Source organism: Dendrobates tinctorius, unplaced genomic scaffold (genome assembly GCF_039654945.1).
Source record: "Dendrobates tinctorius isolate UK_male_01 unplaced genomic scaffold, ASM3965494v1 ptg000353l, whole genome shotgun sequence".
Classification (NCBI taxonomy): domain Eukaryota; kingdom Metazoa; phylum Chordata; class Amphibia; order Anura; family Dendrobatidae; genus Dendrobates; species Dendrobates tinctorius.
In genome coordinates, this window is record NW_027362019.1 from 737,305 (window position 1) to 759,575 (window position 22,271).

The 22,271-nt window shown below is 48.1% G+C and overlaps 1 protein-coding gene across 3 annotated transcripts in view; it reads left to right on the top strand.

Annotated features, from left to right (window-relative positions):
• Nucleotides 1–22,271, top strand: part of TLN1 (talin 1) — a 133,091-nt gene that overhangs the window by 36,250 nt on the left and 74,570 nt on the right. For all 3 annotated transcript variants that reach the window (XM_073562485.1, XM_073562488.1, XM_073562487.1), the window contains exons 2-6: nucleotides 1,843–2,012; nucleotides 13,068–13,165; nucleotides 18,631–18,760; nucleotides 18,990–19,142; nucleotides 22,100–22,242. In XM_073562485.1, the coding sequence (XP_073418586.1) occupies nucleotides 1,883–2,012; nucleotides 13,068–13,165; nucleotides 18,631–18,760; nucleotides 18,990–19,142; nucleotides 22,100–22,242 (654 nt within the window). In that variant the 5' untranslated portion in view covers nucleotides 1,843–1,882. The remainder of the gene's footprint in view (nucleotides 1–1,842; nucleotides 2,013–13,067; nucleotides 13,166–18,630; nucleotides 18,761–18,989; nucleotides 19,143–22,099; nucleotides 22,243–22,271) is intronic.

Sequence of the window (22,271 nt, forward strand, 5' to 3'; positions counted from 1 at the left end):
ATGCATTCGGTACTTAAACAAGTAAGTCCAGTAATGATATTAGTGACAATGCACTCAGTACTTAAACAAGGAAGTCCAGTAATGATATTAGTGACAATGCATTTGGTACTAAACAAGGAAATCCAGTAATAATATTAGAGAGAATGCACTCAGTACTAAAACGAGGAAGTCCAGTAACGATATTAGTGAGAACACACTCGGTACTTCAACGAGGAAGTCCAGTAATGATTAGTAAGAATGCACGCTGTACTTCAACGAGGAAGTCCAGTAATGATATTAGTGAGAATACACTCAGTACTTCAACGAGGAAGTCCAGTGATATTAGTGAGAATGCACTCAGTACTTCAACGAGGAAGTCCAGTAATGATTAGTGAGAATGCACGCTGTACTTCAACCAGGAAGTCCAGTAATGATATTTGTGAGAATGCACTCAGTACTTCAACGAGGAAGTCCAGTGATATTAGTGAGAATGCACTCAGTACTTCAACGAGGAAGTCCAGTGATATTAGTGAGAACGCACTCGGTACTTCAACGAGGAAATCCTGTAATGATTAGTGAGAATGCACGCTGTACTTCAACGAGGAAGTCCAGTAATGATATTAGTGAGAATGCACTCAGTACTTCAACGAGGAAGTCCAGTAATATTAGTGAGAACGCACTTGGTACTTCAACGAGGAAGTCCAGTAATGATATTAGTAAGAATGCATTCGGTACTTAAACAAGTAAGTCCAGTAATGATATTAGAGACAATGCACTCAGTACTTAAACAAGGAAGTCCAGTAATGATATTAGTGACAATGCACTCAGTTCTTAAACGAGGAAGTCCAGCAAAAATTTGGTCACAAGTGCGCACTTCACTTGTTTGTGGAAGTCCAAGAATACGCAGGTGCCGCGTTAACAGGATAAGGTCTCTAAAGGTACCTTCAAGGGCTGAAAGGTCCTGCTCAAGTCCAGCACCACTGTCCAACAGACACAGTCTAAGAAGATATAATGAAGTTAGCACTTCTTACTGACTGTAGCAATCCCAGAGGCGAGTGGATACACACTAGTATTCCGGTCAATGGGCATCCCCGGTTTGGATCCAGGAACATACAGAACATGGAAGGCAGCTGAACGTGGTGAAGGAGACCACCGAGTAACGAGCAGAAGCTCAGGAGCAGCAGCAACAAAATACTCAGGCAAGGAGGAACACCGACCCGGACTTCAATAGCAGGACAGACAGGAAGGTCCATGACAGGGCAAGATACAAGACTCCATCTTGGACAAGGGCGAACAGGCTCAATGGAAAACCCGGAATCCTTAAACTCCTTATGTGAACATCATTGAAAATCTGTAGCTAGACCTCAAGACAGCAGAGGATGCGAGATGACCCCGGAATCTCACAGAATCTGAGGAAGAATGGAGGAAAATCCCTCAAACAACAACTGAAAGACTCTAATCTGACTACAAAAAGAGTTTACAAGCTGAGATGCTTGCAAAAGGGGGCGCTACTAGGTACTCACCATGTACGGTGCCTAAACTTTCGCATTTGCTAATTTGGGTAATTTTTAAAATGTAAAATATGAAAATTGCTTTTTTTTTTTTTACTATAATACAAAGTTAAGGTCATCTGTAACGTCAAGCATTTTACATCATTTCATCTTATACTTGCTTCATTGTTCACAATAACAGGAATTGCAACCAGGGGTGTCCAAACTTTTACATGCCTCTGTATATATCATGCGCTTGTATGTCACATACGTGTACCCTCGGTGTATGTCATGCGCTTGTATGTCACATACGTGTACCCGCTGTGTATGTCATACGCTGATGTATCTAACCTGTGGCTTGTTTCTCTTCCAGCTGTTTCCCATAGAGTAGTTCCCCCACCCCCACTATAAACATGGTGGCCCTGTCGCTGAAGATCAGTATTGGGAATGTGGTGAAGACCATGCAGTTTGAACCGTCCACGATGATATATGACGCCTGTCGGATCATCCGGGAGCGCGTCCCTGAGGCCCAGATCGGCCAGCGTGAGTTTACTCCCACCATTGTTATCAGGAATATATCTATCATCTATTATCAATATTCTATTATCTATCATCTATCTATTATCTATATCTATATACCACAGTTGAAACCATAAGTTTCCATCCACTATATACAGTATAAAGACACATATGCATGTTTTTCTCAATATCTGATATGAAATCAGAATAAACCTTTCCCGTTTTAGGTCATTTAGGATTACCATAAATATTATTTGCCAAATGCCAGAATGAGAGAGACAGAATGTTCTAAGGAATTTTATTACTTACTGCACAGTCAACAGTTTCCATACACTTAAGATTACTATGCCTTTAGACAATTCTGGACCCCCCATATGATGATGTCATGTATTTAGAAGCTTTTTTGGCAACATCTGAGTTAGAGACACACCTGTAGATGTATTTTAATGCACACCTGAAAAACACTGCTTCTTTGTGTAGCATCATGGGACAGTCTCAAGAAATCAGCCAAGATATCAGGAAGAAAACTGTGGACTTGGTCTGGCTCATCCTTGGGTACAATTTCAAGATACCTGAAGGTGCCTCGTTGATCTGTACAAACAATTATACACAAGTACAAACAAGATGGTACTGTCCAGCCATCATACCACTCAGGAAGGAGATGTGTTCTGTGTCCCAGATATGAATGTGCTTTGGTCCGACATGTGCATATCAACCCAAGGACAAAAGCAAAAGACCTTGTGAAGATGATGGTCGAAGCTGGTAGGATTGTGTCAATATACACAGTGAAACAAGTACTGTATCAACATGGACTGGAAGGCCACTCTGCCAGGAAGAAGCCATTACTCCAAAAGAAACACAAAGGCCAGATTAATGTTTTCAAATGCACACAGGAACAAAGACCTTCATTTTTGGAGAAGTCCTGTGGTCTGATGAAAGTAAAATTGAACTTTTTGGGCATAATGACTATTGTTACGTCTGGAGGATAAAGAGAAAAGCATGGAAGCCTAAGAACCCCATCCCACCTGTGAAACATGATGGTAGCAGCATCATAGATTACGTGGCAATTCTGAAGCAACATCTCAACACATCAGCCAGGAAGTTAACCCCTTTACCCCCAAGGGTGGTTTGCACGTTAATGACCGGGACAATTTTTACAATTCTGACCACTGTCCCTTTATGAAGTAATAACTGGAGCTTCAACGGATCTAGGCGATTCTGACACTCTTTTCTCGTGACATATTGTACTTAATGATAGTGGTAAAATTTCTTTTCTCCTTCGTCTCATTGGGGGACACAGGTACTGTGGGTGTATGCTACCGCCATCTGGAGGCTGACACTAGGCAACAACACAAGGTTAGCTCCTCCCCCACCGTATACACCCTCGCCCTGATTGCGGGCGGAAGCCAGTTTTTTGCTTAATGTCTATGGAGGCACACGTCTGGTCCTTTTTCTCCAGACTTTTTTGTCCATGAAGATTAGACAGCGGCAACGGATCCTATTGAAAGGGTCCGATTTCCCCAAACCAACAACGGGCGAGCACGTGTTGAGTATCGTCTCCACGTATCCTTTCCCGCACCGTGGGACAAATCTGGGCAATTTCCCCAGAATTTTTTATTTTAGTTTTTTTGTCTTTTCTTTATTTTTTCTAAGAAGATGAGACAGGGGCAACGGATCCTATTGAAAGGGTCCGATTTCCCCAAACCAACAACGGGCGAGCACGTTCGAGTGTCCCTCCACGTATCCTTTCCCGCGACGTGAGACATGATGCCGGACCTAGCCCTGACCACCCCTCGGTAGAGAAACCATGGGCTATTCAGAGGCACAAGACGGTCCGAGCGGCCCCCACTGCTCCACCAACGCAAGACGAAGGTGCTGCAAGGAGGCGGACGGTCCCTCTCCTCGGCTGAAGCTGGACGGAGTTAGGGTGCCTGCACCGTCCAGGACCCCCACACCACCCCCCGCTCCCTGGGCCTACCTGGAGTTGACAGCCGCATTTAAGGTACGGGCGTGCGGGGGGCTCCTGGGCAGCAGCGGTGTGCGTCCCCCTAAGGCCTCGTGTCCATAGTAGGAATTTTTTTTTTTTTTGTTTGCCGTCATCACCGCCGCAGCGCCGGTTAGGCCGCGGTGCACCATCGCCGCCGCCTCGTCGCGCGGCGCCGCGGGTGGTGGAGAAAAATTGAGCCCCCGACTTTTGGCCGGCGTTAGGCCGCGGCGGAAGTAAATCCAGGCCCTGGCTTCAGTGCGGGGTAGGCCACGACCATAAAAGAGGTCGGCTTACCCAACGGAGGTGCAGGAGGTCGGGAGCGCAGTCGGGGGACGCAGGTCGGGTGAGTGCAGCTTCGCTGCGGAGGCCGCTAAAACAGCAAGGTTGCCTCCCCTCCCCCACCCCTCCCTCGCATTGAGGCAGAAGAAAAAAAAAATTTTGGGGATATATAAAAGGCCGGGAAAGGGAAGACACACACCTTTCTCTACGCTGCATGCACTTCTTGTAAGGCCCCGTTTCCAAGAGTGCAGAGCGCAAAAGTGTGCGAGGCCTGTGACTCCGAACGCGCCCAGGAGCCCCCCTCGGCGACTGAATTCAGAGAGCCGAATCCTCCGTAATGGGCACTATCATTGTCCCAGTCTATGGCCTCGCTTACGAAGGCGATCGAGTCCCTTCACGCCCCAAAGGGAGGCAAGGATAGTGGCTCGCTTATCTGGGAAGGGTCCTCCACCTCACTGGAACCTTCGGCCTGCAGGGGCCGTTCCCATGCCAGACAGAGGCGAAGGAAACGAACCCGTACGAGGTCTCCCGGCCTATCCGGTCCCTCGGCATCGGGGAGTTCAGCATCACACTCACCTTCACCAACGAGCGGGAGCGGGCAGAGTTTAGATCGTGACTCAGATGAGCCACTTGTTCTAGATACCCCGGGATGCCGGGAGACAGTGGACAGCCTCATTGAAGCTGTCAATCAAACCCTGGGGATTGAAGATGATGCTACCTTGGCCGCGAGCCATAAGGTAGCCTTTAAGCGGGCCAAGCACCCGTATAGAGTATTTGGCACTCACCCAGAATTTAAGGATATAGTGCAGCGCCACAGAGAACGCCCAGACAAGCGCTTCTCGGGCCAGAAGTCTATTGAGGCAAGATACCCATTTGCCCCGGAACTCTGTAAGAAATGGGTGGAATCCCCAGTGGTGGACCCGCCAGTGTCACGCCTGGCCTCGAAGTTCTTGTCGGTGTCTAGCGGCTCGTCCATTAAGGACCCCACGGATCGGCTCATAGAGGGCTTGGCGCGATCAGTTTTTAAGGCATCAGGTTCGGCGCTCGCCCCTTCGTTCGCAGCGATTTGGGTAGCCAAGGCCTTGATGTCATGGTCAGAGTCTTTGACTAACGCCTTGCAGGATAGAGGCCTACCTGCGGAGGTGTCTGAGGTCGCAAGTCAGATTGCTATGGCTGGAGACTACTTAATGCTTCTTTGGATGCGGCTAATTGTGCGGCATTTGCAGCCGCTAACGCGGTAGCCATTAGGAGAGCCCTCTGGTTGAGAACTTGGCAAGCCGATTCAATTTCCAAGAAGTCCTTGACTTCCTTGCCCTATCAGGGATGCCGCCTGTTCGGGGAGAAGTTGGATCTGCTCATCTCCGATGCGACAGGAGGGAATAGCAGCTTCCTTCCGCAGCAAAAGGTGAAACAGCCTTTTCGCCGGGTCCCGACACGTTTTCGATACTTCCGCATCACCGGATGGATGGCAGCAGCCAGTTCGTCCGGCCCACCTCGCTCTAACCAGGATAGGGAGCGACATGTCTCATATAGACACATTCCGGTGGGAAGGATGCACGCTTGCCAGCCCAGGTTGAGAGGAGCCAGAGCCCAGAGACCCTCAGCCAAATGACTCGGACCCCTTGGTAGGCGACAGCAGCAGGGTGGTCGGCCGCCTGCTCCTTTTTCGCCATATCTGGGCCGAGGTAGCACACGACTTATGGGTGGTAGAACTGGTGACTTCAGGGTACTAAATAGAGTTCATCAGGTACACTCCAACACGGTTTTTTCTCTCCCGACTTCCCAAGGTGGAGCCCCGGGTGAAAGCGCTGCTAGGGGCCATCAATTCACTCCAAAACAACATTGTTCCGATACAAGAGCACGAAAAAGCTCAGGGTTTTTATTCCAATCTGTTCGCGGTCCCCAAAAAGGACGGGACAGTCAGACCGGTTTTGGACCTGAAGCTCCTAAACAGGTTAATCAGAGTCAATCATTTCAGGATGGAATCTCTCCGTTCTGTTATATCAGCCATGGGGCAGGGAGAGTACTTAGCCTCGATCGACATCCAGGATGCCTACCTGCACGTTCCCATTTTTCCTCCGCATCAAAAGTTTCTTTGGTTCGCCATCAATGGTCGACACTTTCTATTCGCAGCACTCCCATTCGGGATATCCACCGCACCCAGAGTGTTCACAAAGGTAATGGCAGTCGTGATGGCCGTCTTACACTCGCGGGGCATAGTCGTCTTCCCATACTTAGACAACCTCTTGGTGAAGGGTCCCTCATTTCGGGCGTGCAAGGAGAATGTCAGCATTACACTGGATACACTCTCCCGCTTAGGTTGGTTGGTCAACAGGAAGAAATCATCTCTGGTCCCAGCTCGGAGGATTGCTTTTCTAGGATTGGTCTTCGATACCTCCCATGGGTTGCTAATTCTCCCTCAAACAAAGCCCTAGCGCTCCGACAAGGAGTCTAGAAGCTTCAGCAGCCGGTCCCTCACACCATTCGGTTTGGGATGAAGATACTAGGGAAGATCGTGGCAGCAATGGAAGCAATTCCGTTTGCTAAATTTCATCTTCGACCCCTACAGCACGCTCTCTTGTCAGCATGGGACAAGAACCCGTTCACTCTCGATCAGCGGTGCCGGCTGTCCTCTCAGGTCTGGCAATCACTAGAGTGGTGGACGACCAGATCCTCCCTTCAGGGGAAACCGTTTCCCCCAGACCACTGGCTAGTGGTCACGACCGACGCCAGTCTCCTTGGCTTGGGAGCAGTTTTTCGCCACCACACGGCCCAGGGCCGGTGGTCGCAACAGGAAGCTCGTCTCCCTATCAACTTGTTGGAAATACGAGCGATCTGGCAGACGCTGCCGCATTTCCAGCACCTCCTAGCAGGACGGCCCATTCGGATACAGTCAGACAACGCCACGGCGGTGGCTTATGTAAATCATCAAGGGGGCATGCGCAGCAGGGCAACCATGCGCGAGATAGCACATGTGCTTCATTGGGCCGAGAAGAACCAGTCGGTAATTTCGACAGTCTACATCCCAGGCATAGAAAATTGGGCAGCGGACTTCCTCAGCCGACAAGAGGTCGTGGCTGGGGAATGGGCCCTGCACCCCGAGGTCTTCCAGCAAATTTGCCAATTGTGGGAGAACACCGGATGTGGATCTGATGGCGTCCAGAATGAACGCCAAGGTGCCTGTGTTCGTCGCTCGGTCACGAGACCCACGAGCGTTCGGGGTGGATGCGTTGGTCCTACCATGGAACCAGTTTCGCCTTCCATACCTGTTTCCCCCGTTGCCATTGCTTCCGAGGGTCGTTAGGAAGATCAAAGCAGAGGGGGTCTCAGCAATTCTGCTGGCACCAGACTGGCCCCGGCGGGCGTGGTACGCAGATCTTGTGCGGCTGCTCACCGACGTCCCATGGCGACTGCCAGAGTGCCCAGATCTACTGCACCAGGGACCGATCTTCCACCCGAGCTCAGGAGCCCTGTGTTTGACGGCATGGCCTTGAATCTTGGATTCTAACTCAAGCAGGTTTTGAGCGTATGGTGGTCGCTACAATGGTTAGCGCCAGTAAACTGACCTCGGCGAAAATTTACCACCACACCTGGAAAGTTTTCTTCACTTGGTGTCGAGAGTGGGGTCGTTCGCCCCTGACATTCTCTATTCCCAACATCTTGGCCTTTCTTCAATCAGGCCTAGACTCGGGGCTGGCCCAGAGCTCCATTAGGAGACATATCGGCGTAGTCCGTCCTTTTCCAGCGAAAGATTGCTACTAATATGCAGGTAAAGACTGGGAGTCTCTCACCTAGTACCTCCCTATAAGGCGCCGATGGGCACCTGGGACCTTAACCTGGTCCTGAGTGTTCTGCAGGAAGCGCCTTGTGAGCCGCTACAGGATATTTCCTTATCATTCATCTCTTGGTGGTATTCTTTGCAGCCATTACCTCCGTTAGGCGAGTCTCGGAGTTGGCGGCTCTGCCTTCCGAGCACCTTTTCTCGCTTTCCACAAGGATAAGGTGGTGCTTAGACCAGCTCCCCCCTTTCTTCCGAAGGTGGTGTCCTCTTTTCACATCAATGAGGATATTGTCTTGCCTTCATTCTGTCCGGCACCGGTGCATCGCGTGGAGAAAGCTCTTCACACCTTAGACCTGGTGAGAGCACTCAGGAGGTACGTGTCGCGGACGGCACCTTTTTGCCAGACTGATACGTTGTTGGTGTTCCCTGAGGGGCGCAGGAGGGGACTCGCGGCCTCAAAAGCGACCATAGCCAGATGGATCCGTTTAACAATTCAGGAGGCCTATCGCATCAGAGGTGCGCCAGTTCCATCAGGCATCAAAGCGCACTCAACTCGGGCAATGGGCGCCTCTTGGGCGCTTCGGCATCAGTCCTCGGCGGAACAGGTATGCAAGGCGGCGACCTGGTCCAGCCTGCACACATTTACTAAACATTACAGTATCCATACTCAGGCTTCGGTGGATGTGAGCCTGGGTAGAAGGATTCTCCAAGCAGCAGCGGCGCACCTTTGAACAAAGAGGTGCATGCAGCTTGGATCGGTGAGTCAATCTCCCACCCAGGGACTGCTTTAGGACGTCCCACAGTACCTGTGTCCCCCAATGAGACGAAGAAGAAACATGGATTTTTGTGAGTACTCACCGTAAAATCCTTTTCTCCGAGACGCTCATTGGGGGACACAGCACCCACCCTATTAGCCAGTTGGCTCTAGTTTATTTAATGAATGTGTATTTCTATTGTGAATATCAGGGTGGTTTTTTCTTTGCCAGACATATTGTTTTCGGCATTAAGGCTGATTGTTATTGTTCTTCTACTGCTTTTGCACTAAACTGGCTTCTGCCCGCAATCAGGGCGAGGGTGTATACAGTGGGGGAGGAGCTAACCTTGTGTTGCCTAGTGTCAGCCTCCAGATGGCGGTACCTGTGTCCCCCAATGAGCGTCTCGGAGAAAAGGATTTTACGGTGACTACTCACAAAAATCCATGTTTTCTATAACTTGCGTTTATTTGTGAAAAAAAATGAAAATTTGGTGAAAATTTAGCAATTTTCCAACTTTGAATTTTCATGCCCTTAAATCACAGAGATATGGCACACAAAAATCTTAATAAATAACATTTCCCACATGTTTACTTTACATCAGCTCAATTTTTTAACCAAAATTTTTTTTTTGTTAGGACGTTATAAGGGTTAAAAGTTGACAAGCGATTTCTCATTTTTGCAACACCATTTTATTTTTAGGGACCACATCACATTTGAAGTCACTTTCAGGGGTCTATATGATAGAAAATACCCAAAAGTGACACCATTCTAAAAACTGCACCCCTCAAGGCGGTTTTTATGTTTGGCAGCTGTCACACGCTAAAAGACGCTTTTTATTGTAAAAATAGCTTTTGGATCACCACATTTTGAGAGCTATAATTTTTCCATATTTTGACCCACCGAGTCATGTGAGGTCTTATGTTTTGTGGGACGAGTTGACGTTTTTATTGGTACCATTTTCGGCCACGTGACATTTTTTGATCATTTTTTATTCCGATTTTTGGGACGCAGAATGAGCAGAAACCAGCGTTTCATGAATTTCTTTTGGGGGGGGTGCGTTTACACCGTTCCGCGTGTGATAAAATTGATAAAGCGGTTTTATTCTTCGGGTCAGTACGGTTACAGCGATACCTCATTTCTCGTTTTTTTATGTTTTGGCGCTTTTATACAATAAAAACTATTTTATATAAAAAAATTATTTTTGCATTGCTTTATTCTGCGAGCTATAACTTTTTTATTTTTCCGTTGATGACGCTGTATGGTGGCTCGTTTTTTGCAGGAAAAGATGACGTTTTCAGCGGTACCATGGTTATTTATATCCGTCTTTTTCATCGCGCGTTATTGCACTTTTCGTTAGGCGGTATGATGATAAAGCATTGTTTTTTGCGTTTTTTTATGGTGTTCACTAAAGGGGTTAACTAGTGGGACAGTTTTATAGGTCGGGTGATACCAAATATGTGTACTTACATTGTTTAGAATTTTTTTTTCATTCAATTATTTTAGTTATAGAATAAATATTGATTTTTTGATAATTCTAAAAAAAATATTTTTACAAATTCATTTTTTTACTTTATTTGTTGCAAGCGACTATATTAATGGTATAACGGCGACCGCAAAAAAAGTCAGATTTTTCATTTAATTTCTCCTCTGATGTGATTGCACATCAGAGGAGAGAGAAATAGGGTCCCCCGATCACTCCCCCCCCCCCCCCCCCGATACCTCCACTGTCCCTGCACGCCCCCTGAAGTCCTCCGGGCCTCAGGCTTCTTCCGGGAGAAAATAGCGAGCGCATGTGCAGTGCACTCGCCGAGATCTGCTGGCTGGCACTCGGCACCAATAGATTTTTTCCTATTGGTTCATTTTGATCACTGTGATCAAAATAAAAAAAAATATAGTAAATCAAACCCCCCGTTATCACCCCCTTAGGTAGGGAAAAATAATAAAATAAAAAAAAGTATTTATTTCCATTTTCCCATTAGCGTTAGAGTTGGGCTAAAGTGAGGTGGGCTAGGGTTAGGGTTGAGGCTAAAGTTAGGGTTAGGGTTGAGGCTAAAGTTAGGGTTAGGGTTGAGGCTAAAGTTAGGGTTAGGGTTGAGGCTAAAGTTAGGGTTAGGGTTGAGGCTAAAGTTAGGGTTAGGGTTGAGGCTAAAGTTAGGGTTAGGGTTGAGGCTAAAGTTAGGGTTAGGGTTGAGGCTAAAGTTAGGGTTAGGGTTGAGGCTAAAGTTAGGGTTAGGGTTGAGGCTAAAGTTAGGGTTAGGGTTGAGGCTAAAGTTAGGGTTAGGGTTGAGGCTAAAGTTAGGGTTACGTTTGGGGTTAGGGTTAGGTTTGTGGTTAGGGTTAGACCTGATATTAGGGTTAGGGGTGTGTTGGGGTTAGGGTTGGAGTTAGAATTGGGGGATTCCACTGTTTGGGCACATCAGGTGCTCTCCAAATGCAACATGGCGTCTGATCTCAATTCCAGCCAATTCTGAGCTGAAAAAGTCAAACGGCGCTCCATCCCTTCCAAGCTCTGTCATGTGCCCAAACAGTAGTTTTCTCCCAAATATGGGGTATCCGCCTACTCAGGACAAATTGCACAACAACTTTTGGGGTCCGAATTCTCCTTTTACCCTTGGGAAAGTTTAAAAAAAAAAAAAAGTATCAGAAGTAAATTTTTTGTGGAAAAAAAGTTAAATCTTCATTGTTTTTTCTTTAAACATCCCAATAATTCCTGTGAAGCACCTGAAGGGTTAATAAACTTCTTGAATGTGGTTTTGAGCACCTCAAGGGGTGCAGTTTTTAGAATGGTGTCACTTTTGGGTATTTTCTGTCATATAGACCCCTCAAAGTGACCACAAATGTGATGTGGTCCGTAAAAATAAAATGGTGTAAAAATGAGAAATCGCTGGTCAACTTTTAACCCTTATAAAATTGTGCTGATGTAAAGTAGACATGTGGGAAATGTTATTAAGCTTTTTGTGTGCCATATCTCTGTGATTTAAGGGCATAAAAATTCTAAGTTATAAAATTTCACAATTTTCGCCAAATTTCCATTTTTTTCACCAATAAACTCAAGTCATATCCAATACATTTTACCACTAACATGAAGTCCAATATGTCAGGAGAAAACAATGTCAGAATCACCGAGATCCATGGAAGCTCCAGAGTTATCACCTCATAAAGGGACAGTGGTCAGGAAGTGTAAAAATTGGGCAGTCATGAACGTGCAGACCACCCTCGGGGGTAAAGGGCAATGGCACCAAATACCAATGAAACGGATGGAAACTTTTGACTTTGCAGTGAGTAATAAGTAATTAAGCATTCTCTCTCATTACTCTGACATTTGGCCAACATTAATAATTACAGTAATCCTAATTGACCTAAAACAAGAGAGTTTTATTCTGATTTCATGTCAGATATTGAGAAAATCCTGCAGATGTGTCTTTACATAGTGGCTGGAAACGTCTGGATTCAGCGGTATATGCTTCTCTTACAGTGCGGTGGCCTCCTGCCCTGTGCTGCTCTCGTCTCCCCCACTGATAACTGCCCTGCCCCATTGCAATTGCTATCCCAGGTTCAAAGGAGACTGGGGAAGATGGAATATCAGAGACCCTATTACTGTGCTGTCATTTCCATGCTGATATCTGCCCCACCACACAAGATTTCCATGGTAGGAAAGGGGTGGTGTGGAATGTCAGAGACCCCATTACTGTACCGCCATTTCCCTGCTGATATCTACCTCATTGCACAAGCTGTCTCTGATTGGAAGGAGACAGGGGTGGAAATATTATTCACCCCACTGTGCCCCTCTTTTTTACACTATTTGCCCCATCACATGTGCTTTCATAAGTCGTAAGGAGACAGAGGTGGAATATCAGAGACCCCATTACTGTGCTGTCATTTCCATGTTGATATCTGCCCCATTACACATTCTATCCTTGGTTGGGAGGTGACGAGGATGGAATATCAGAGACCCCATTACTATGCCGTCATTGCCCTGCTAATATTTGCCCCACCACACAAAATTGTCAAGGTTGGAAAGAAGTGTGGGTAGTCAGAGACCCCGTTACTGTTCTGTTATTTTCCTGTTGTTAATGTTGAGAGGTCACACATTGTGTGGTCAGATGTTTGAGGGGTCAGACTGTGGGGTGGGGGTCACTTAATATAAAAGAGAAGGACCTCTGTAGAAACCCTGCTGTGGACCCACAGGTTTCCAACTACTTTTGGTTCTTGAGACATTCCTCAGAACAATGATAATCTTGGGGTCACAGGATCTAATCTGCTGCTTTCATTTACAGCCAATGACTTCAGTCTCTTCTTGTCTGACGAGGATCCCAAGAAAGGAATTTGGCTAGAGGCTGGGAAGGCGCTGGATTATTACATGTTACGTAATGGGGTGAGTGTGCACCATTCCTAGTATCTTCTCCTTCATGTGTCAGTTCCTGGTGATCTCACATCCCATAACATGTCCTGATTATGCCACGTCATCCCACCCCTGACCCTACTGTGCTCTCATGTTATGGCGCAGTCAGGCCTTGCTGTATTCATGTGACCTCTCCCCTCACGGTCAGGTCTGGTAGTGGTTTCTTGTATTCATGTGACCTCTCCTCTCACGGTCAGGTCTGGTAGTGGTTTCTTGTATTCATGTGACCTCTCCTCTCACGGTCAGGTCTGGTAGAGGTTTCTTGTATTCATGTGACCTCTCCTCTCACGGTCAGGTCTGGTAATGGTGTCCTGTAGTCATGTGACCTCTCCTCTCATAGTCAGGTCTGGTTGTGGTTTCTTGTATTCATGTGACCTCTCCTCTCACGGTCAGGTCTGGTAGTGGTTTCTTGTATTCATGTGACCTCTCCTCTCACGGTCAGGTCTGGTTGTGGTTTCTTGTATTCATGTGACCTCTCCCCTCACGGTCAGGTCTGGTAGTGGTTTCTTGTATTCATGTGACCTCTCCTCTCACGGTCAGCTCTGGTAGAGGTTTCTTGTAGTCATGTGACCTCTCCTCTCACAGTCAGGTCTGGTAGCGGTTTCTTGTATTCATGTGACCTCTCCTCTCACAGTCAGGTCTGGTAGTGGTTTCTTGTATTCATGTGACCTCTCCTCTCACGGTCAGGTCTGGTAGTGGTTTCTTGTAGTCATGTGACCTCTCCTCTCACGGTCAGGTCTGGTAGTGGTTTCTTGTATTCATGTGACCTCTCCTCTCACGGTCAGGTCTGGTAATGGTGTCCTGTAGTCATGTGACCTCTCCCCTCACGGTCAGGTCTGGTAGTGGTTTCTTGTATTCATGTGACCTCTCCTCTCACGGTCAGGTCTGGTAGTGGTTTCTTGTAGTCATGTGACCTCTTGTCTCACGGTCAGGTCTGGTAGCGGTTTCTTGTAGTCATGTGACCTCTTGTCTCACGGTCAGGTCTGGTTGTGGTTTCTTGTATTCATGTGACCTCTCCTCTCACGGTCAGGTCTGGTAGTGGTTTCTTGTATTCATGTGACCTCTCCCCTCACAGTCAGGTCTGGTAGTGGTTTCTTGTATTCATGTGACCTCTCCTCTCACGGTCAGGTCTGGTAGTGGTTTCTTGTATTCATGTGACCTCTCCCCTCACGGTCAGGTCTGGTAGTGGTTTCTTGTAGTCGTGTGACCTCTCCTCTCACAGTCAGGTCTGGTAGTGGTTTCTTGTATTCATGTGACCTCTCCTCTCACGGTCAGGTCTGGTAGCGGTTTCTTGTATTCATGTGACCTCTCCCCTCACGGTCAGGTCTGGTAGTGGTTTCTTGTAGTCATGTGACCTCTTGTCTCACGGTCAGGTCTGGTAGCGGTTGCTTGTATTCATGTGACCTCTCCTCTCACGGTCAGGTCTGGTAGAGGTTTCTTGTATTCATGTGACCTCTCCTCTCACGGTCAGGTCTGGTAGTGGTTTCTTGTAGTCATGTGACCTCTCCTCTCACGGTCAGGTCTGGTAGTGGTTTCTTGTATTCATGTGACCTCTCCTCTCACGGTCAGGTCTGGTAGTGGTTTCTTGTAGTCGTGTGACCTCTCCTCTCACAGTCAGGTCTGGTAGTGGTTTCTTGTATTCATGTGACCTCTCCTCTCACGGTCAGGTCTGGTAGCGGTTTCTTGTATTCATGTGACCTCTCCCCTCACGGTCAGGTCTGGTAGTGGTTTCTTGTAGTCATGTGACCTCTTGTCTCACGGTCAGGTCTGGTAGCGGTTGCTTGTATTCATGTGACCTCTCCTCTCACGGTCAGGTCTGGTAGTGGTTTCTTGTATTCATGTGACCTCTCCTCTCACGGTCAGGTCTGGTAGTGGTTTCTTGTATTCATGTGACCTCTCCTCTCACGGTCAGGTCTGGTAGTGGTTTCTTGTAGTCATGTGACCTCTCCTCTCACGGTCAGGTCTGGTAGCGGTTTCTTGTATTCATGTGACCTCTCCTCTCACGGTCAGGTCTGGTAGTGGTTTCTTGTATTCATGTGACCTCTCCTCTCACGGTCAGGTCTGGTAGTGGTTTCTTGTATTCATGTGACCTCTCCTCTCACGGTCAGGTCTGGTAGTGGTTTCTTGTAGTCGTGTGACCTCTCCTCTCACAGTCAGGTCTGGTAGTGGTTTCTTGTATTCATGTGACCTCTCCTCTCACGGTCAGGTCTGGTAGCGGTTTCTTGTATTCATGTGACCTCTCCCCTCACGGTCAGGTCTGGTAGTGGTTTCTTGTAGTCATGTGACCTCTTGTCTCACGGTCAGGTCTGGTAGCGGTTGCTTGTATTCATGTGACCTCTCCTCTCACGGTCAGGTCTGGTAGTGGTTTCTTGTATTCATGTGACCTCTCCTCTCACGGTCAGGTCTGGTAGTGGTTTCTTGTATTCATGTGACCTCTCCTCTCGCGGTCAGGTCTGGTAGTGGTTTCTTGTATTCATGTGACCTCTCCTCTCACGGTCAGGTCTGGTAGTGGTTTCTTGTATTCATGTGACCTCTCCTCTCACGGTCAGGTCTGGTAGTGGTTTCTTGTATTCATGTGACCTCTCCTCTCACGGTCAGGTCTGGTAGTGGTTTCTTGTAGTCGTGTGACCTCTCCTCTCACAGTCAGGTCTGGTAGTGGTTTCTTGTATTCATGTGACCTCTCCTCTCACGGTCAGGTCTGGTAGCGGTTTCTTGTATTCATGTGACCTCTCCCCTCACGGTCAGGTCTGGTAGTGGTTTCTTGTAGTCATGTGACCTCTTGTCTCACGGTCAGGTCTGGTAGCGGTTGCTTGTATTCATGTGACCTCTCCTCTCACGGTCAGGTCTGGTAGTGGTTTCTTGTATTCATGTGACCTCTCCTCTCACGGTCAGGTCTGGTAGTGGTTTCTTGTATTCATGTGACCTCTCCTCTCGCGGTCAGGTCTGGTAGTGGTTTCTTGTATTCATGTGACCTCTCCTCTCACGGTCAGGTCTGGTAGAGGTTTCTTGTGTTCATGTGACCTCTCCCCTCACGGTCAGGTCTGGTAGTGGTTTCTTGTAGTCATGTGACCTCTCCTCTCACGGTCAGGTCTGGTAGCGGTTTCTTGTATTCATGTGACCTCTCCTCTCGCGGTCAGGTCTGGTAGTGGTTTCTTGTATTCATGTGACCTCTCCTCTCACGGTCAGGTCTGGTAGCGGTTTCTTGTATTCATGTGACCTCTCCCCTCACGGTCAGGTCTGGTAGTGGTTTCTTGTAGTCATGTGACCTCTTGTCTCACGGTCAGGTCTGGTAGCGGTTGCTTGTATTCATGTGACCTCTCCTCTCACGGTCAGGTCTGGTAGTGGTTTCTTGTATTCATGTGACCTCTCCCCTCACAGTCAGGTCTGGTAGTGGTTTCTTGCAGTCATGTGACCTCTCCTCTCGCGGTCAGGTCTGGTAGTGGTTTCTTGTATTCATGTGACCTCTCCTCTCACGGTCAGGTCTGGTAGTGGTTTCTTGTATTCATGTGACCTCTCCTCTCACGGTCAGGTCTGGTAGCGGTTTCTTGTATTCATGTGACCTCTCCTCTCGCGGTCAGGTCTGGTAGTGGTTTCTTGTATTCATGTGACCTCTCCTCTCACGGTCAGGTCTGGTAGTGGTTTCTTGTATTCATGTGACCTCTCCTCTCACGGTCAGGTCTGGTAGTGGTTTCTTGTATTCATGTGACCTCTCCTCTCACGGTCAGGTCTGGTAGCGGTTTCTTGTATTCATGTGACCTCTCCCCTCACGGTCAGGTCTGGTAGTGGTTTCTTGTAGTCATGTGACCTCTTGTCTCACGGTCAGGTCTGGTAGCGGTTGCTTGTATTCATGTGACCTCTCCTCTCACGGTCAGGTCTGGTAGTGGTTTCTTGTATTCATGTGACCTCTCCCCTCACAGTCAGGTCTGGTAGTGGTTTCTTGCAGTCATGTGACCTCTCCTCTCGCGGTCAGGTCTGGTAGTGGTTTCTTGTATTCATGTGACCTCTCCTCTCACGGTCAGGTATGGTAGTGGTTTCTTGTATTCATGTGACCTCTCCCCTCACGGTCAGGTCTGGTAGTGGTTTCTTGCAGTCATGTGACCTCTTGTCTCACGGTCTGGTCTGGTAGCGGTTGCTTGTATTCATGTGACCTCTCCTCTCACGGTCAGGTCTGGTAGTGGTTTCTTGTATTCATGTGACCTCTCCTCTCACGGTCAGGTCTGGTAGCGGTTTCTTGTATTCATGTGACCTCTCCTCTCGCGGTCAGGTCTGGTAGTGGTTTCTTGTATTCATGTGACCTCTCCTCTCACGGTCAGGTCTGGTAGAGGTTTCTTGTGTTCATGTGACCTCTCCCCTCACGGTCAGGTCTGGTAGTGGTTTCTTGTATTCATGTGACCTCTCCTCTCACGGTCAGGTCTGGTAGCGGTTTCTTGTATTCATGTGACCTCTCCTCTCGCGGTCAGGTCTGGTAGTGGTTTCTTGTATTCATGTGACCTCTCCTCTCACGGTCAGGTCTGGTAGTGGTTTCTTGTATTCATGTGACCTCTCCCCTCACGGTCAGGTCTGGTAGTGGTTTCTTGCAGTCATGTGACCTCTCCTCTCGCGGTCAGGTCTGGTAGTGGTGTCCTGTAGTCATGTGACCTCTCCTCTCACGGTCAGGTCTGGTAGCGGTTTCTTGTATTCATGTGACCTCTCCTCTCACGGTCAGGTCTGGTAGCGGTTTCTTGTATTCATGTGACCTCTCCCCTCACGGTCAGGTCTGGTAGTGGTTTCTTGCAGTCATGTGACCTCTTCCCTCGCAGTCAGGTATGGTAGCGGTTTCTTGTATTCATATGACCTCTCCCCTCACGGTCAGGTCTGGTAGAGGTTTCTTGTATTCATATGACCTCTTCCCTCACGGTCAGGTCTGGTAGTGGTTTCTTGTATTCATGTGACCTCTCCTCTCACGGTCAGGTCTGGTAGAGGTTTCTTGTATTCATGTGACCTCTCCTCTCACGGTCAGGTCTGGTAGCGGTTTCTTGTATTCATGTGACCTCTCCTCTCGCGGTCAGGTCTGGTAGTGGTTTCTTGTATTCATGTGACCTCTCCTCTCACGGTCAGGTCTGGTAGAGGTTTCTTGTGTTCATGTGACCTCTCCTCTCACGGTCAGGTCTGGTAGCGGTTTCTTGTATTCATGTGACCTCTCCTCTCACGGTCAGGTCTGGTAGCGGTTTCTTGTATTCATGTGACCTCTCCTCTCGCGGTCAGGTCTGGTAGCGGTTTCTTGTATTCATGTGACCTCTCCTCTCACGGTCAGGTCTGGTAGCGGTTTCTTGTATTCATATGACCTCTTCCCTCGCAGTCAGGTATGGTAGCGGTTTCTTGTATTCATATGACCTCTCCCCTCACGGTCATTTCTGGTAACTGTGTCCTGATCCCATGATTCCGTCTTTCACTCATAGGACACCTTGGAATACAGAAAGAAGCAGCGTCCTCTCAAGATACGTATGTTGGATGGGACAGTGAAAACTGTTATGGTTGACGACTCCAAGACCATGAGTGACCTGTTGATGACAATCTGTGCCCGAATCGGTAAGTCTTTCAGGAGCAGCTGGCACCAGTCCAGCTAATGTAACTAGTGGTCACTTTCACTGGCCTGAAGACCATGGAAGGCTGAGACCTTGGCCAGTGTGCTGCAGTGCCATCTACATGGTGCTCTATCTCGGTAGTATCATCTGGAGTTGCCTGGGCTTCTGGCCTCTCAGAAGTCAACGGTGGTTGATTGATTTTGCTGTGAACACTTGTGTTGTTGCCTCTCCAGGTATCACAAATTACGATGAGTATTCCCTTGTGCGAGACATGCTGGAGGAGAAGAAGGAAGAGGTCACTGGTACACTGAAACGAGACAAAACTCTTCTGCGAGATGACAAAAAGATGGAAAAATTGAAGCAGAAGCTACACACAGATGATGAATGTGAGTCTGGAGCTTGGCCTTTGTGATTACAGTCCTGCAGTTTTATTCCATTTTTGCTGTAAACCGCAGAACCAGGGAGATGGGAATAGAAACTGATGTGACTGATAAGGATGAGGAACTGGGCAGGAAAGGTTCCTGTGACTGATAGGGATGAGGAGCCGGACACCAGAGGTTCCTGTGACTGACAGGAGATGAGGAACCAGTCAGGAGAGGCTGCTCTGACTGATGGGGATGGAGAGTTGGGCAGGAGAATCAGATGTGACTGATAGGAATGAGAAGCCAATCAGGAGAGGCTTGTGTGAATGATGGTGATGAGGAATCAGGCAGAAGAGGCTTTATTAACTGATAAGGAGCCAGGCTGGTGGGATGAGCAGCCTGATAGGAGACACTGGTGGGATGAGCATCCTGGTAGGAGACACTGGTGGGATGAGCATCCTGGTAGGAGACACTGGTGGGATGAGCAGCCTGGTAGGAGACACTGGTGGGATGAGCAGCCTGGTAGGAGACACTGGTGGGATGAGCAGCTTGGTAGGAGACACTGGTGGGATGAGCAGCCTGGTAGGAGAGACTGGTGGGATGAGCAGCCTGGTAGGAGAGACTGGTGGGATGAGCAGCCTGGTAGGAGAGACTGGTGGGATGAGCAGCCTGGTAGGAGAGACTGGTGGGATGAGCAGCCTGGTAGGAGACACTGGTGGGATGAGCAGCCTGGTAGGAGACACTGGTGGGATGAGCAGCCTGGTAGGAGACACTGGTGGGATGAGCAGCCTGGTAGGAGACACTGGTGGGATGAGCAGCCTGGTAGGAGACACTGGTGGGAGCAGCTTGGTAGGAGGACCACTGATGACATTTGCTTCCCTGGAAATCTAATAATTGAAGCTCGTTGATATGAATGACCAGTGCACTCCTGAATGGCTTTGACAAGATAGTTTTGGAAACTGTGGAAGGTCCACACTGACAGTTTACAAGCACATGTTACCATGTTTCTGAGACCTGTCAGAAGATGACTTCTGGGCTGATTTCTCTTTTAACCTTGAGAATATTCTTTTTTTGAGAAGGCTCATGTGACTGCAGCCTGGAATGTGTCACCGTTAAACATAACACAGCATTCATAGTTGTGGGGACGATTGAGTGGCTGCAGTATTAAAGTATCATTAGGGCAGCATGGTGGCTCAGTGGTTAATACTGCAGCCTTGCAGCGCTGGGTACAAAATCCCACCAACGACAACATCTGCAAGGAGTTTGAACAGGTGCGTCTCACAAAATGAGAATGTCATCAAAAAGTGAATTTATTTCAGTTCTTCAATACATAAAGTGACTCTCCTGTATTCTATAGAGTCATTACACCCAGAGGGATCTAGGTCACGGGTTTATCTCTGGTGATGTTGATGATTGTGGCTTACAGCCAATGAGAACCCAAAAGTCATTATCTCAGGAAATTAGAATAACTAACAATAAACACCTGTAAAGGATTCTAAGTGTTTATAAAGGTCCCTTAGTCTGTGTCAGTAGCTCCACAATCATGGGGAAGACTGCTGACCTGACAGATGTCCAGAAGGCAGTCACTGACACACTCCACAAGGAGGGGAAGCCACAAAAGGTCATTGCTAAAGAAGCCGGCTGTTCACACAGTGCTGTATCCAAGAATATTAATGGAAAGTGGAGTGGAAGGAAAAAGTGTGGTAGAAAAAGGTGCACAAGCCACCGGGATAACCGCAGCCTGGAAAGGATTGATAAGAAAAGACCATTCAGTAATGTGGGGGAGATTCACAAGGAGTGGACTGCTCTTGGAGTCATTGCTTCACACCACACACAGACGTGTCCAGGACATGGGCTACAAGTGTTGCATTCCTTGTGTCAGCCACTCATGACCGATAGACAACGCCAGAAGCGTCTTACCTGGGCCAAGGAGAAGAAGACCTGGACTGTGGTCAGTGGTCCCAGAGTCTGGAGGAAGAGTGGAGAGTCCACAATCCAAGCTGCTGGAGGTCTAGTGTGAAGTCTCCACCATCAGTGATGGTTTGGGGAGCCATGTCATCTGCTGGTGTAGGTCCACTGTGTTTTATCAAGACCACAGTCAGCGCAGCCGTCTACCAGGACATGTTAGAGCACTTCATGCTTCCCTCTGCCGACAAGCTTTATGGAGATGGAAATGTCATTCTCCAGCAGGACTTGGCCCCTGTCCACACTGCCAAAAGTACCAACACCTGGTGTACACACAACAGTATCACTGGGCTTGATTGGCAGCAAACTCGCCTGACCTTAACCCCATAGAGAATCTATGGAGTATTGTCAAGAGGAAGATGAGAGACACCAGACCCAACAATGCAGACGAGCTGAAGGCTGCTATCAAAGCAACCTGGGCTTCCATAACCCCTCAGCAGTGCCACAGGCTGATCGCCTCCATGCCACACCGCATTGATGCAGAAATTGATGCAGAAGGAGCCCCGACCAAGTACTGAGGGCATTTACTGATCACACATTTCAGTAGGACAAAATTTCGGATTTTACAATCATTTTTCTAGCTGGTGTTATAAAGTATTCTAATTTCCTGAGAATAATGACTTTTGGGTTTTCATTGGCTGTAAGCCATAATCATCAACATTACCAGAAATAAACCCGTGAGATAGATCACTCTGTGTAATGGCTCTATAGAATAGAGGAGAGGCACTGTCTGTAGTGGAGAACCGAAATAAATTCACTTTTTGATGATCTACTGTAATTCTGTGAGAAGCTCCTGTATGTTCCCACACTCCTAAGACATACTGATGGGGAATCTAGATTGTGAGCCTCATTGGGGACAGTGATAATGTCTGTTTAGCTCTGCGGAATAAGATAGCGCAATATAAGCAAATCATAATAATAATAATAAAATAATGCTAAGTAAAGGGTCTTGAAGGGCAGAAGCTTGGTGGTGGGGTCTCTCTGGATAAGTCTCCATGACGCTTTTTCTTTTGCAGTGAATTGGTTGGATCCAGGACGGACACTGAGAGAACAAGGAGTGGATGAGAATGAGACTCTCCTGCTGAGACGCAAGTTCTTCTACTCTGACCAGAATGTGGACTCCCGGGACCCAGTGCAGCTGAATCTCCTGTATGTGCAGGTGTGTCCCCGCTCCGGAGCTGAGGTACC